Here is a 13,730-nt window from a genome sequence, read left to right on the forward strand (position 1 = left end):
GAGAGAGAGAGAGAGAGAGAGAGAGAGAGAGAGAGAGAGAGAGAGAGAGAGAGAGAGAGAGAGAGAGAGAGAGAGAGAGAGAGAGAGAGAATGACAGATAAAGAGCGAGAGGGGTGGTATAAGAGAGAGAGAGAGTAGCTGGTGTGTGGAGCAGCCAGTCTTTTGGTGTCCTGGCCTGTCTCTAATGTGCTTATAAGTGAGTGATGGGCCCTTGCTGCTGGGAGAGCCCCAGCAGATGATAACTGGCCAATGTGAAGCCAAAAACCTCCACTGCTCAAACACATCGCTGCCAAAAATCTTCCTTTACACTCTGCTCTCGCTCTGCCTCGCCAGACCCAGACTAAGGCCCAACACCAGCATGCAGGACTCCGGGCACATGACCAGCTCCGTATGCCGTAGGACACATTACAGATCCAATCATTCAGATGCTACAAATGGTCAATTTTAGTTCTTAAAAAAATAAAAAATCCTTTTAGTTTTTCTTTCCCCCTCTCTTTTGGCCGTTTTTTTTCTTGGCAATTTCACACCATGATTTGGTGTGGTGGAGAGAGTAGACAGATGTTCTTTGTACAGCATGTGACTCTGACTGTAAGTCCCCAGCCTTTTGTAATGCTTGGGCCTTTTACTGTAAACATGATATTAAAGCTGGTCCCGACTCCTTTGAAATAGGACTTTTGTAAGAATGGAAAGTATGTTCTCAGAGAGCCAGAGAGGTTGAGTCTATAATAACAACACTGTGGAGGGGAACAGAGGACTAATGTACTTCAGTAATGATGACTAACTCATTACTCACTGACCAGGAATCCATAGCAATATAGTACTGGCAAAGAAGTAAGGGCGAGAATAAGGGCTGAACTGTGAAAGAGCATTCCTCTAAAAGATAAAATTATATTTGAAAAAAGTAGCATTTTTTCCCTACTCCCGAGCAATCTTCTTGTTGCTCGGCCACTGAGGTCTCTGGGGGCTGCATAGACGTATTTGTCACACAGAAACAAGAAACAAACAACCCCTAGCTGTTGTCAAGGTGACAAAACGGCTCACTTTGCTCTTTTTAACCACATGGTTTCATTTAGTCTGTGAATCACTTTTTCTGTCTTTTTTGTAAAATCGGTCACAGAAAGGTTATAACGATATTGAGTTGGTGCACACCAGAAGTGATCTATGGTGATTTGTCTTTTACTGCTGGTTCCTCTGTAGTGTTGATTCACCAGCAGGGCTGGAGCTGAGCAGTGAGAAGAGCTAGCCCGCAGCTAACGCTAACCCTCAGCATGATTCAATCACCCGCAGCACACCACAGGGAGAGAACAAACACGTCTTTGGACTCACATCATTGCACCTGCTAGTCAGTATTTGTGCTTTCTTACAGTTGCAGTTTATTTAGTGTTGATTACTTGACTAGTCTGACTCTGCTCTGTCCCTCTACCTCCATCTGTCTTCCAATGTCCATTTGCACATCATGGATGTCGAAAAGAAAAAGTTTGTATGAAAGTCAAAGTTTATGCCCATCTAATTGTAGATCTGGTTACGGTGTACGGTACACTTAAGGGGGAAAGGGTGGAAAATGGAACACATCTAATCTTCATCTCATATCATCAATGGCTTGCTTGTTTGATCAGCCACTAGCGGCTGTCATGTCCGAATGGTGATTGGGTAGATTGTTTCATGGTGGTTCTCTATTGGACGAAGACAAAGAGGTCTTTCTGTTTGATAGGAGGATGGTGGGGGGGGGGAGTGGGGGGGGGGGGGGCTGCAGAGATGGGAGGATGAGGGGGGAGGAAATCTGATCCCTGGTCGATTCCACTCTGAGAAAAACACAATCTGCTTCAGTTAGCAGGTAAACACTTTAATAAAGGAAGCAGATCTTATCAGAGGCTCCTGCCAGAGAGAGAGAGAGGGTAACAGTATAAGGGGGTTTTCAGGAGGATAGGTTCCAACATGTATACAGTGTGTCTCATATTATCAGTGGAGCCGAGATAGATAAAGGCTGGGTTGTTTATGTTCTGTTTGTATAGCCTATAGGCAACATGACTGGTGAAACACGGCTCCCATTTTTCTGTATATGTTGAAACCAGGATCTGCTTTACAAGCTGACACTGCTGCTGACACAGCCGCTTTATGATTCCTCTGACACAATGTGATTTTCATAACACTGACAATAATTGGGTGCTGATATTCTTGACTCTGCTAAACAGATACTGTAACATGAGAAAAAAAAAAAGAAAAAAAATCATCAAGTTATTGTTCAAAAAAACGGAAAAAACACAATAGCTGACTCTAAATAGCCATTCAACGGATGAATCAAGTGACACACCTTCTGCTTCTGCTCCCTCAGCTCCAAACCTGAAGGGGCGGCCACGGAAGAAGAAACCATCAGTGTCACAGCGACGAGACTCCTTGGGGCAGGGCACTCCGGGGGGCAAGGAGGCTGGCAGCACTGAGGGCAAGGCCTCCGCCAAGGTACTGCCACATCGTTAGCGCCTTAGCGCCTCTAACGTCCTCATCCACCGCGCTGTCGAGCTATGGTGGAAGAGGAAGAACCCCAGTTACCTTCCAATGTCAACAACGCTCATACTCAACATGTTTTCGTAAACACGGTTGGGACTGCTTGCTGCTGTTTCACTGACTGCAAAGAGTAATTTGGGGTTTGAACACAGATTTAGGCCACATATGCCACAGATCATGGTGTTCTCACTGAGTGATGGAGTCTGCAGCCCCAGCAGGTCATTTAAATGGAAACTTCAGAGCCAAAAGCGTGTAATAGATTCTTCATAGGGATTGGTACAATATACTGTACGTTTTGTAACCTAAACTCTCCAATAAACATCCCATAATTAACTTCACAACCACACATTGTTCAGTGGGGCTAAATGATTCTCAGATGACAGCATGCGTGACTACGGATGCTTAACCAGAGTCAGAGTTAGGGTTTGGAGCATTTGAACAAGGTCAAATTTGTGTTGATTTTGTTTACGGGGGTTGAATGTAAAACTGTAAGTCAGTGTTTTTGACTGTGGTTCTGTTAGTATTTGGCTATCCTAGTGGCCTTGACAGTTCTGTTGGAAGAAAATAAATGTGTGATGATCTGGAACAGATGGGCAGATAGCTGTGTCAAATATGATGGCATTTCAGTGGGTGTCGGTGTGTGTGTGTGTTTGTGTGTTTACGTGTGTGTGTGTTTGTGTTTATGGTCGTTTGCCTGTCTGTCCATGCTCATGTTTGTTCCCTTGTGCCCCCAGGTGAAGCCAGACAGTAAGACATCAGCGCCAGCCAAGTCTAGGGCCGGCAGTAGCAGCAGCACCAGCAGCAGCAAGAGGGGCTCGTCCTCAGAGGAGAAGGCCCAGGCCCAGGCCCTGGAGGGAGGGTCAGGAGACGAGTGTCGGGCTGAGGAGCAGACCTTCCTGGTGGCTCTCTACAAATATATGAAGGAGAGGAAGACCCCCATCGAGAGGATCCCTTACTTGGGCTTCAAACAGAGTACGTAGAGAAAGACACTGGGGCCTTTGGAAACCTCATTGCTTTTCTGTTAGGTTGGTTTAATCTGTCCGGCAGTCGATCAGTCAATTTGGCTGTCTGGCAGGCTGGCTTTCATTTCATTGGTTCATCTGTCTTTATGAAAATATAACTCACAGAGACAGGGTAGGTATTCCAGAAAACATTTGCAGTATTTGATGTTATCTTCTATACCTGTAGGACTAAAAGAGCTCAGGCTAATATGGTGTTCTTAAAAATGCTGTGGTCTGTTCTACAGGGATGTTAAGTGGGTCAAAGAATCTGGAGGGAGAGAGAGAGAGAGAGAGAGAGAGAGAGAGAGAGAGAGAGAGAGATAGATAGATAGAGATAGAGACAGACAGAGAGAGAGAGAGAGAGAGAGAGAGAGAGAGAGAGAGAGAGAGAGAGAGAGAGAGAGAGAGAGAGAGAGAGAGAGAGAGAGAGAGAGAGAGAGAGAGAGAGAGAGAGAGAGAGAGAGAGAGAGAGAGAGAGAGAGAGAGTTATTTTCTCTGTCAGCTCTCCAGACCTAATTTGATGTATCCAGCTGCTTGCACCCGTGCTGTGAATAGAGAAGCAGTTTAACTTCTCTAAACTCAAATTAAAGTTGCCAGGACATACTTAGTCATCTAAATTGCACAAACAGAAAATTGCATTACCATGGTTCAAGCCAAGACTTGCAAAAATAAGCCCTCAAAAGGTAGCCTACTGTATGTAAAATATTGTACACTGTAATCTATATTTACAGTAGCACCAATTGGACTCTAATATTGCAAAACCTTATACATATCTGACTATCTGTCATTCATTCTCTGGGTCCCTATGCTAGAACCTAGAATCTTTCATCTAACCAGAACTATGTGACTATGTCCTCTATTCCATGTCAACAAACACTTCCTGTTTTAGAACATAGGAGGAGGTTTGTGTGTTAGTGTGTATATTATCATCCTGATGAATTATTTAATGAGACAATATTTCCAAATGCTGTTATTTCAAGGAATGTTACGACAGTAGATGGAATTGCCTTTAGATAAAGTGTTTGTTTGATATGATTATAAACCCTACAAATCCCTGCATGGATAGTGGTATTGATCTCTATGATCCTTGTGTTTCACACAGTCAATCTGTGGACCATGTTTCAAGCTGCACAGAAACTGGGAGGGTACGAGCTGGTAAGTAATTATGTTGTCTTAACTTCACTTTGTGTTTGTGTGTGTACATAATCTTTGCATTTTGTCCAGTATGTGTTGACTAATTGTTGGGCTGTTAACCAACCTGGACTGTTGAATATTACCAACAAGCAGAAAGAAAATATATTGGGTAAACTGTGTGTTGACATTGCTTAGTTTAACCACAACCTTAGTCACTGTAACATTTGGCCACATGACACAGTCAACCTAAAACAAGTCTTTCAAAAATCTTTTGGTCGGCAGGGTATATTGGCCTGGCAGATTCCATCACTACTGATGGGAATAAAGGGAGGAGCCTGTTCCACTTCACTTATTGAAGTGACCTGACAGCATCGTCTTTTGCCATAGTTGGTATAGTGTGACAACAACATGACAGCGTCTGTATGACTGAATGGTGCTGAATTGGATGCCAGGCATCTTAAGAAAATTCAGATATTTCTAGAAACAGGAAACCAAGAACCAAGATATTCTTCAAGTAATATTTGGTCTTCTGATTGCATTGTTTGAGGAATTTGAATTGGGTCCCATCATGTTGAGAGGCTCTTGTAAAGGACTTCCTCTGCCCTCATGGAATTAAATCTAGGGGGTTTGATTGAAGTCAAAATCTTTCATGGTATTACTCAAAACAAATACTCAAACCATTATGACACAGTTCATGTCCCCTAAATATTCATCATTCTTCTCAACGCCACCACAAAGTAGTTGTCAGTTGAACTTAAAATCCGTTTGGCGCAGGAAGATGAGGTCAGTGGAAACGTTGACATCACACAGGCACACTGAGCAGATTAAAGAGCAACATAGGCTGCTTGCGGAACTGGGTCTGACAGAGTTCTCAGGTCCCAGCCAGACTCAGGCCCAGTTACAGTCAAAGGAAACATCTCCCACAAACACCAATGTGAACACAAACTGCAGTCAGCGGATGACATTGCTGCAGCTTTATTTGGTGCAAATGCCTTAGACTGAGAGAGTTTTTAGAATGTAGTTCACATTCTGTGCCGACCCAGCTTTTTCAACCTGACACTTCAACCTAGCAGCAGTAAGATAGATCACACTCTGTGTACTTTCCAATGCACTACAACTGCACCAGTGGCTATTACCTGGTATATTACTTGCAGTCCTATTCATGGACAATGATGGACATATGTCAGATATGTACCTTTCCATGGACGCCTAATATTCTGTTCCAAATGTGCAATGTGGGTATGTCTTTGAGGGCTAATGGATCTGTTGTGAAGATTCACAGCATGGCAGATGATGATGTTTTTGGTAGGTTTAAATGTGACTAAAGTGCATTTAAATCAGACTGTTCATACAGTGTAGTTATCCTCTTAGGTTCATTGTAGCATAGAGCGCTGATCTCATCTAGCGAGATGGTGTGTTTGATCAAATCCAAATCTGTAGTCATTACAGCTATGGCTGGGTCCCTGCAGAATTAATGGAAATACTCTATTCAGCGCTACGCTCTGCTTCCTTATAAAGTGGCTGAATCATTTAATTTAATTGAAAATGTAGCTAGTAGCACGTAGCATTGCTGAAAGAAACAGAGACCTTCCTGATTGACGTCTACAAAAAGATACGATTTAGATGGGGAACTATTGTTGTGTCAAATTGAAACATTGAAACTATCTTGTTTTAGATTAAACGCCAGCTCTACACAGGAATAGGTCAACTTCCTACAGTAGATCTATTGTACACACTGACTGTATGTTGCATGTTCAGCACATAGGAGAGTATATTTCATTCTAATGTTTTCTATTTTCATAATGAGTTCCTCTTCCTCTCCTTTCCACTCCTCTCCCAGATAACAGCACGCCGACAGTGGAAACATGTTTACGATGAGTTGGGTGGAAACCCAGGCAGCACCAGCGCAGCAACCTGTACTCGCAGACACTACGAGAGGTAGGGGATACACACACATGCATAATTAAAGGTTGGATGTGTACACACCCACATACATCCACATGAGTATATGCTACATTCAATATGAGTGTTATGGATCAGTGCCTACATTCAAAGATCCTGTAGCAAAGGACGGTATTTCATTAATGTTTAAAAAACAATCCAAAGTGACCTTTTAAAAATGTGTTTGAAAATGTGAAACAGCCAGTGACTGACTGGAGGGTAGTGTGTGTCTGTGAGTGTGTGTGTGTGTGTGTTTATCCGTCTGCCCCTCATAGCCAGGTCAATCCATTCATTCTAGTTAGATCAATACAATCTAACAATATCTTGGGGCGGCAACAAATTATTGGTGTCCAAAGTACTTTGAACAAAAACAGAGTATGGATGTGCTGATGACTTCCCTTGGCAGCTGTGAGAAGAGTGGTCATCAAATGAAGCCACTTCCCCTCTTGCTTTGGTGGAAAGAGCTGCATAACCAAGATGAGATGCTGGGTTATACAGTACTGGTCCCCTATCACATCTTATGTTTCAAGCAGCAGGCCTGGGACTGTAGTTTGTGTTTGAGTGTACTGTATGTGTGTGTGTGTGTGTGTGTGTGTGTGTGTGTGTGTGTGTGTGTGTGTGTGTGTGTGTGTGTGTGTATGTGTCAGACAGCTTTTAGTTAGGATTTCAAAAGAAGTGGCCATTGGTGCAGAGCTAGTACACACACACAAAGTCCCACAGACCGCAGAGAGGGGAATGTGGATGTTTGGCTTTTTACAAGGGACCTCATTTCTGTGAAACAAGTTCTCCGGGCCTTGATCTGGGTCGCTACACTTTTTCCCGTTTAACAGAAAGGGTAAACCAAACCAGTAAAAACTCTATGTTCAGTATGCACTCGCTCTTTGAAGATGGCCATTTAATAACTTGCCCTTTGGTTTTTATGTGAGATCAGCCTTATAAAGTGGTCCGTTTAAAACCATATTATAAACCTGAGCAGATAATCAGAGTAGCAGTAGATGCATCCTGGGAGAGTCTTGTGATAAGGACTAATCTTCACACAATAGCTCAACCACAACAGATCGCTTTGAACAAAACAACATGAGTAATCGGCTTTTATCAAGGCTGGGAACCGCTCACAATAAAAGGGCTGCAAATCAATACCTCGCAATCCGTTTAGTTCCCCGCGTTTTCTATTAACTGTTTTCCGTTCTATTTATGAAACCACATCTAGAGATTTGCAATCAGAAATACACGCAAAAAAAATATTACAATGAGGTCATGAAAGATGACAGCCATAACCTTGAAGTAGGCAGCCGCCTTTTCTCTCTCATGGTCGTTCTCTCTCTCTCTCTCTCTCTCTCTCTCTCTCTCTCTCTCTCTCTCTCTCTCTCTCTCTCTCATAAACTGCTTCTCTCTCTTCTGGGTGAAATAGAAGGATTTATCATTGGCATGTCTTAATCCTAATCGGCAGATCAAGTGTTGCCTTAAATGACCTCATTAATATCTTATATTTGTATTTACATTATGTCCTCACACACTCCTGTATTGATTGAGATTGATTATTCTATTGCAGTTGTGTAGGTATGACCCCTTTTTACCTACTGTGCATTCATCACATTTAGATCAAGAAGAAAGCTGTGAAGACCATAAATAGACTGCCTTTTGTATTCATCCGCCCACTTTTCTGCATACCAGCTGCTGTTTCTTATCTCTGTTTTCTCTGTGTTTACTACCAAAATGAGGTCTCTGACCTTCATGCCTCAGAGAGACTTTGCAGCAGACCATTTCCTCGTCTTTGATCTATTCATTATTCTTAGGTACTATTTCTTGTCTGGTGTTACTCTGTCCACTCAGCTGACTGATAAATGCGTGTAAAGTCCAGAACCCAGAGACCGTTGATGGAGAGGGACCTTTTTTCTGTCACATTCTCCCCCTCTCCTTCTCTCTTTTTTCAGCACACCACAGTGCTACAAATCCTCATTAGATTATCTCTACCATAGAGCTATCATACTTCCAAGGTGGGCATATGGTAAACAGTGTTTACAAAGACTGCAATGGATTTTTTGCTGCTACAAACTGCATGATTGTATCATTTCATTTTTCTCAACTGGCCAATGCCAGTTCCCCGTGTTCTCATGTTTAAAAGCGGGAGAGTGACAGAGCGATGGAAGCAGAGAAAGAGACACATCAATTCCTGCCCAGTGCTTTATTGATTTTCATCTCTCCCCTCCCCGTGGAATTAATGTTTGCTCTAAATTCCAGCAGGCCATGCATGAGGGAGCACATTCTTGAACCCTTGGGTGGCCGTGACAGCTTTTAAGGCGGTACCTTTAAGTATATTTTAATGATGTGGCTGACTGTGAGAGTGTGCCCCCCACTCCAGGGCCCTGGCTCAGCTGTTCCCTCCCCCCTGAGAGATTAGATACGGCGTTGGATGCCACTCACTGCTGTAAAAACAATAGAGTCCTGGCAGGTACTTCTATCTTGTTAAAAAGGAGAAATGTAACATTGTTATACCCCAATATCCCTCCCTAATCCATAATTTATCATACTGAATCCCTCTGTTTTAAATGCCATCAGATTATTGTTGGTATTTCACAATCTATTTGTCATTTGGTTTGGAATACTAAACTTGTGTTTTATTGTGGGTTTACTGTGATGATGTGAGGAGGAGGATGGTGAAGCTGTGTGACACTGTAGGCGTTCCAGAGATGAGACAACTGTAATTGGATTCCTGATTGATCTAATTAGTTTATCGTGGCTAATTTGCATGTTGATTTACAAAGCTACTCGAGTCAGATGATGTCACTTGGTTGTTCTAATAAGAGCACAATGACTGACTGGGATAATGTAGACTGAAGATGACAATATAACCAAGGGCCAGATTGTGTCCTTATAATCTTACGATAATGTTGGAAATGTTTGGTGGGGTTTGTTGAAGCAAGAATGTGTCCAAACTTTTGACCGGTACTGTAAGTGTGTAAATCTACTGAATGTATTGGCCAACCTGCAGTACACACACTCATTGATTACTGATTGTTGTTTCTCATGTACATATTTATGATCCGTGACCAGGGAGTATACTGCAAAAAAAACTTGAACTTTGTTTATATTGGGATGCCAACGAAGAAAGGGAGAGAGAGAGAGATAGAGAGAGAGAGATAGAGTTCAGTTAAAATGTTCCAAGGCACTTGGCTTGAAGGCCTAGCCCTTTAATTTAATGTGTTTAAAATCATTACAGAGGAATTTGGACCTCATTTAGAGCGAATTAGAAAGCAAATTCCTCATCCCAATAAAAACCTTAAACTACAGCAAGGAATTTCACAGAATGAACACAGAGCACACAGCGAACTCGTTGCATATTGTTATTCCACAATTTTAATAATTAAACCTGGCTGTTGACAGTTAATGGATTTCCGTTCCGTGGAAAGAATGAGGTCATTTAAATTTGAAAGCCTCAGAATGTCAGAGGAGCGCGGTATTGGTATTCCCTTACAGCTGGCTCTTTATTGGGCCAAGCAGAGTTAGCTCAGGGGTCGACTTGACAGCCATTCAAGGGGAGTAGCAGAGCTTCATTTAACAATGTCTCTTTTTGTTGTTCTTACTACCCCCCCCCCCTTCCCTTTCTCCTTTTCATTGCTTCCTTGCTTCCTCTCTTATTCCACTATGACGTCTCTCTTTATATTTTGTAGCTCTCTTTTTTATGAAAAACTATTAAATGATGCATCCTTTAGCATTAGAATTGATAGTCTGATCAGCTGTTTGATGTTGTCCTTTGCTATTCAATTCATATGCATACTTATGGGGATTGGGAATGAGTGTGCTATGAATAGCTGTGTCAAACTGATTTCTGTAATCTTAATGGCAATGTTTACTCCCCTGATTGGGCATGTTTCAGGATGGGTAGTTCCCCACCTTGTGGTGATGAGTTGAAACTGCAGTTTATTGGATAAAGACAACGATTTTGAATACTACAACATTGGTAGAAAGCAATATAACTCTCACTGCATGGGTATTATAACGCTATAATAATTGTTAAAATGCTGCTATAAATGTATTTAAACGGTTGTGGTTGTATGAGGGTATTGTTTGTGGGTAAGATCATATTGACACAACATATATTTTTGTCCTTGACTCTTGAGAAAAAGCACAATTTGTTTGTATTTAATGCTGTGTGGGAAGAGTGATGTATGTTTTTGAGTGACTGTAGCAACTGTAAATAGAGTAAATATTAATCCTCAAATGTGAGCCTACCAGCTTACATAATGATTATATAAACACACTGCTATTTCCAAATGGGTTTTTAGGGACAAACGTCAACAGGACACACATTTCAGCAGGATGTCATAGCAGGGCCTCGTCAGCTCACGGCATAATCAACCAAAACATCTCACTAGCAACAGGGCTTCTTAACCCTAACACGCATCTCTAGGCATTAGCTATCCAACTTTGATCCATTCGTTTGTCATAGTATCTAGATCATAGGTATGGAGACTCACACAGTTCCCTTTGGAACAGAAAGAGAGAGAGAAAGAGGAGGAAGGCCTCATTGACCTCTGGCCAGTTTAGCACAATGCTTGTTCCATACGACCAGGAGCATGATGTTGATGCAGTTTTAAACTGCTGCTGACTCTCCCTTCAGTGCCACGGAAAAAAAACATGTTTCTGGTTAATCATTTATGCTCACTCTCTTTTGTGTTTCTGTAGAGTAAGTTGTACTCTTTTGGGCATACACGCCTACACTACATACAGTAAATTTGCATGTTTCTATGCGTCCGTGTCATACTTGTTTATCCCGTTTACCTTGTGTGGGTATGAAGATTGTTGGAACATTTCTCTAGGCTGCAACATGATATGAATGCTCAGCACCTAGTTCTGGAGTCAGAGTATTGCGGTAGCCTGACAGTAATTATCACTTATTTTTGAAGTGTGATTATTTTTTGAAGACATGGATGTTTCTCTCTGGCTTATTATGGAAATTAATGTTGCATAACAGAGAGACCTAGCTTCCAAGTAGTTGCAGTGGACACACACAAACAGACATCTGTACACATATTGTACATATATACACACATATATACAGACAAGCATGGACACATGTACTCAAATACACACAAATGCACAGAGACACAAACATCCTCACTTTTTCTGGCTGTACTGAAGCTTGGAAATGCTCTCCCTGTGGAAATGGTTGTTGCTTTTATTACTAAGATATTGTATATGTTTATCTTATATATTGATTGAAAAAAAACATGTTTGGTTGCCAACTTGATGGCATAAAGTTTGCAATAACACTTTTAATAAAACGTGTTTGCATTTCGTATTGGGTGACTTACATGTTAGTTCAGGGAATTCAGAATGGGATGTTTGAGTATGACTAGTATGTCCTCATTGGGTGATCATCTTCAGTGACCTCTGACCTTCAGTTCTGTGCTGAGGCTGACTTTCCAGTGTGCTCCAGTTCTCGTCCACTGTTCTCCCTGCCCAGTAGACTCCTTGTGCTCCAGCTCTTTGGCACTGGCACACTCTGGATTACTGGAACATTCTAGAGTTCTGAACCCCAGCCACTGTGTGCCCAGGTGGTGAATTAGGGCTTGAGCCCTGTCTTTATACACACACAGTCTCACACATTCACACACACACACATACATACATGCACACCTTGCTTGATTATTTTGAATGGCATGGTGAGGCGGGTGTGGTCAGAGTCCGTAGATGCAGCTGTACCAGCACAGGAAAGGTGACGGAGGGGAAACTGAGAAGTAAAACAAGGGCTCCTCATCCTGCAACAACAACCTGCCTGAACCAGCCAATACCAGGCCTGCTTTAGCCGCAAAACACCTGAGCTCAGCCAATGGCGGCTAAAAATGCTGGTCTGCCCTGTACATGACCCTGTGTTGTCAGTGGGGTGAAATAAGAGCAGTTGAAATAACTCAATAGCTCTGGGTTTAAATTCAGTGGCTGAATACAGATGGTTGTTCAGCTGTGCCGCGGCCGTGGTCTTATTTAGACGGCAAGAACGTCTTATTAAGAGTCTCCATTTACCCAGAACATTCTTTAGCTGCCTTGTCAAGCTTTGGGGCTGATACTGTGTTTTCATTGACTTTGAGGACATAATTACAGAGTCAACTCCAAGAGGCTCAGCAAGGAGAAATAAGTCCCTGACTCTAATTTGGAGGCTGAAGCCTCTAGCTCCAGCAAGTCCAGGAGTAATGGACGTGTGTTTTATGTAGAGCTGAAACAGTCGGATAACAGGATGTGGAGGAGAAGGTAGTTTAGAAGAACGTGTACTTCCCAGCGTGGCCTCAAGAAACTTCTCAGTCACTCTGTGTCATCCTGTGTCAGATTAATAATTTTTACATTGTTTCTGTGTTTTCAAAATATTTGTGACTGATATATATATATGTGTGCTGATTTTAAGTAGAGCCGAGCTTTGCTTGAAATGGTGGCTGCATGTGATCAAAACTATCAACCCAAATCAACAGCACACCTGTTGCTATGCAACAAATAGGTCATGTCAGTTTACATGATTTGTATTCTCATAATTAAAGCATTTAAAATTGAAGGAAGACTATTCAAATGCTTTTATAATGAGATTATACATCGTCATTGACTGTGTCCGTTCCTGTACATGTGTTTGAGTGTCCAATAAGTGATTACTGAATGGGTCAATGGATCACATAGTGTGCCCACTTATTTATTTATTTACCCTCAAGCTAGTTAGACATTAGACTATTGTGTCTGTAACGACTCATTTATCTCATATTTATTTATTTAGCAAAGGATGAAGGCTTGGAACTTTAATGGACTTGCCCTTTACTGATGACACCATTCCCTTTCAACAATTTTTTTCTTGCTCTCTCTCTCTCTCTCTCTCTCTCTCTCTTTATCTCTCTCTCTCTCTCTCTTTCTCTCTCTCTCTCTCACTGGCATTTCTTCTGGCATGTTTCCCATGGCCAGCTGTGTGTGCATTTGTTAATGTGTGTGTGTTCGTGCGTGTGTATATGTGTGATCCAGTAACTGTAAGCTTGTTGTCTATCACCCAGCTGCTCAGCTCCATGAAAAATAACTGAAACTAAAATCTCACAGAGGCTCTTGAACTCTTAAAAGCATTTCTTTCCTCTGAGGGAAAAATATGCCTCTAGTCAATTTGTTAGCAGGAGAGTGTCTCTC

General features: G+C 42.1%; 1 protein-coding gene across 1 annotated transcript in view; it reads left to right on the forward strand.

Annotated features, from left to right (window-relative positions):
- arid5b (AT-rich interaction domain 5B) overlaps positions 1-13,730 on the forward strand; it is a 60,641-nt gene that overhangs the window by 38,464 nt on the left and 8,447 nt on the right. The window contains exons 5-8 of the mRNA XM_067244381.1: positions 2,333-2,457; positions 3,237-3,474; positions 4,606-4,658; positions 6,478-6,575. Coding sequence (XP_067100482.1) covers positions 2,333-2,457; positions 3,237-3,474; positions 4,606-4,658; positions 6,478-6,575 — 514 coding nt within the window. The remainder of the gene's footprint in view (positions 1-2,332; positions 2,458-3,236; positions 3,475-4,605; positions 4,659-6,477; positions 6,576-13,730) is intronic.

This window comes from Osmerus mordax, chromosome 10 (genome assembly GCF_038355195.1).
Source record: "Osmerus mordax isolate fOsmMor3 chromosome 10, fOsmMor3.pri, whole genome shotgun sequence".
Classification (NCBI taxonomy): Eukaryota; Metazoa; Chordata; class Actinopteri; order Osmeriformes; family Osmeridae; genus Osmerus; species Osmerus mordax.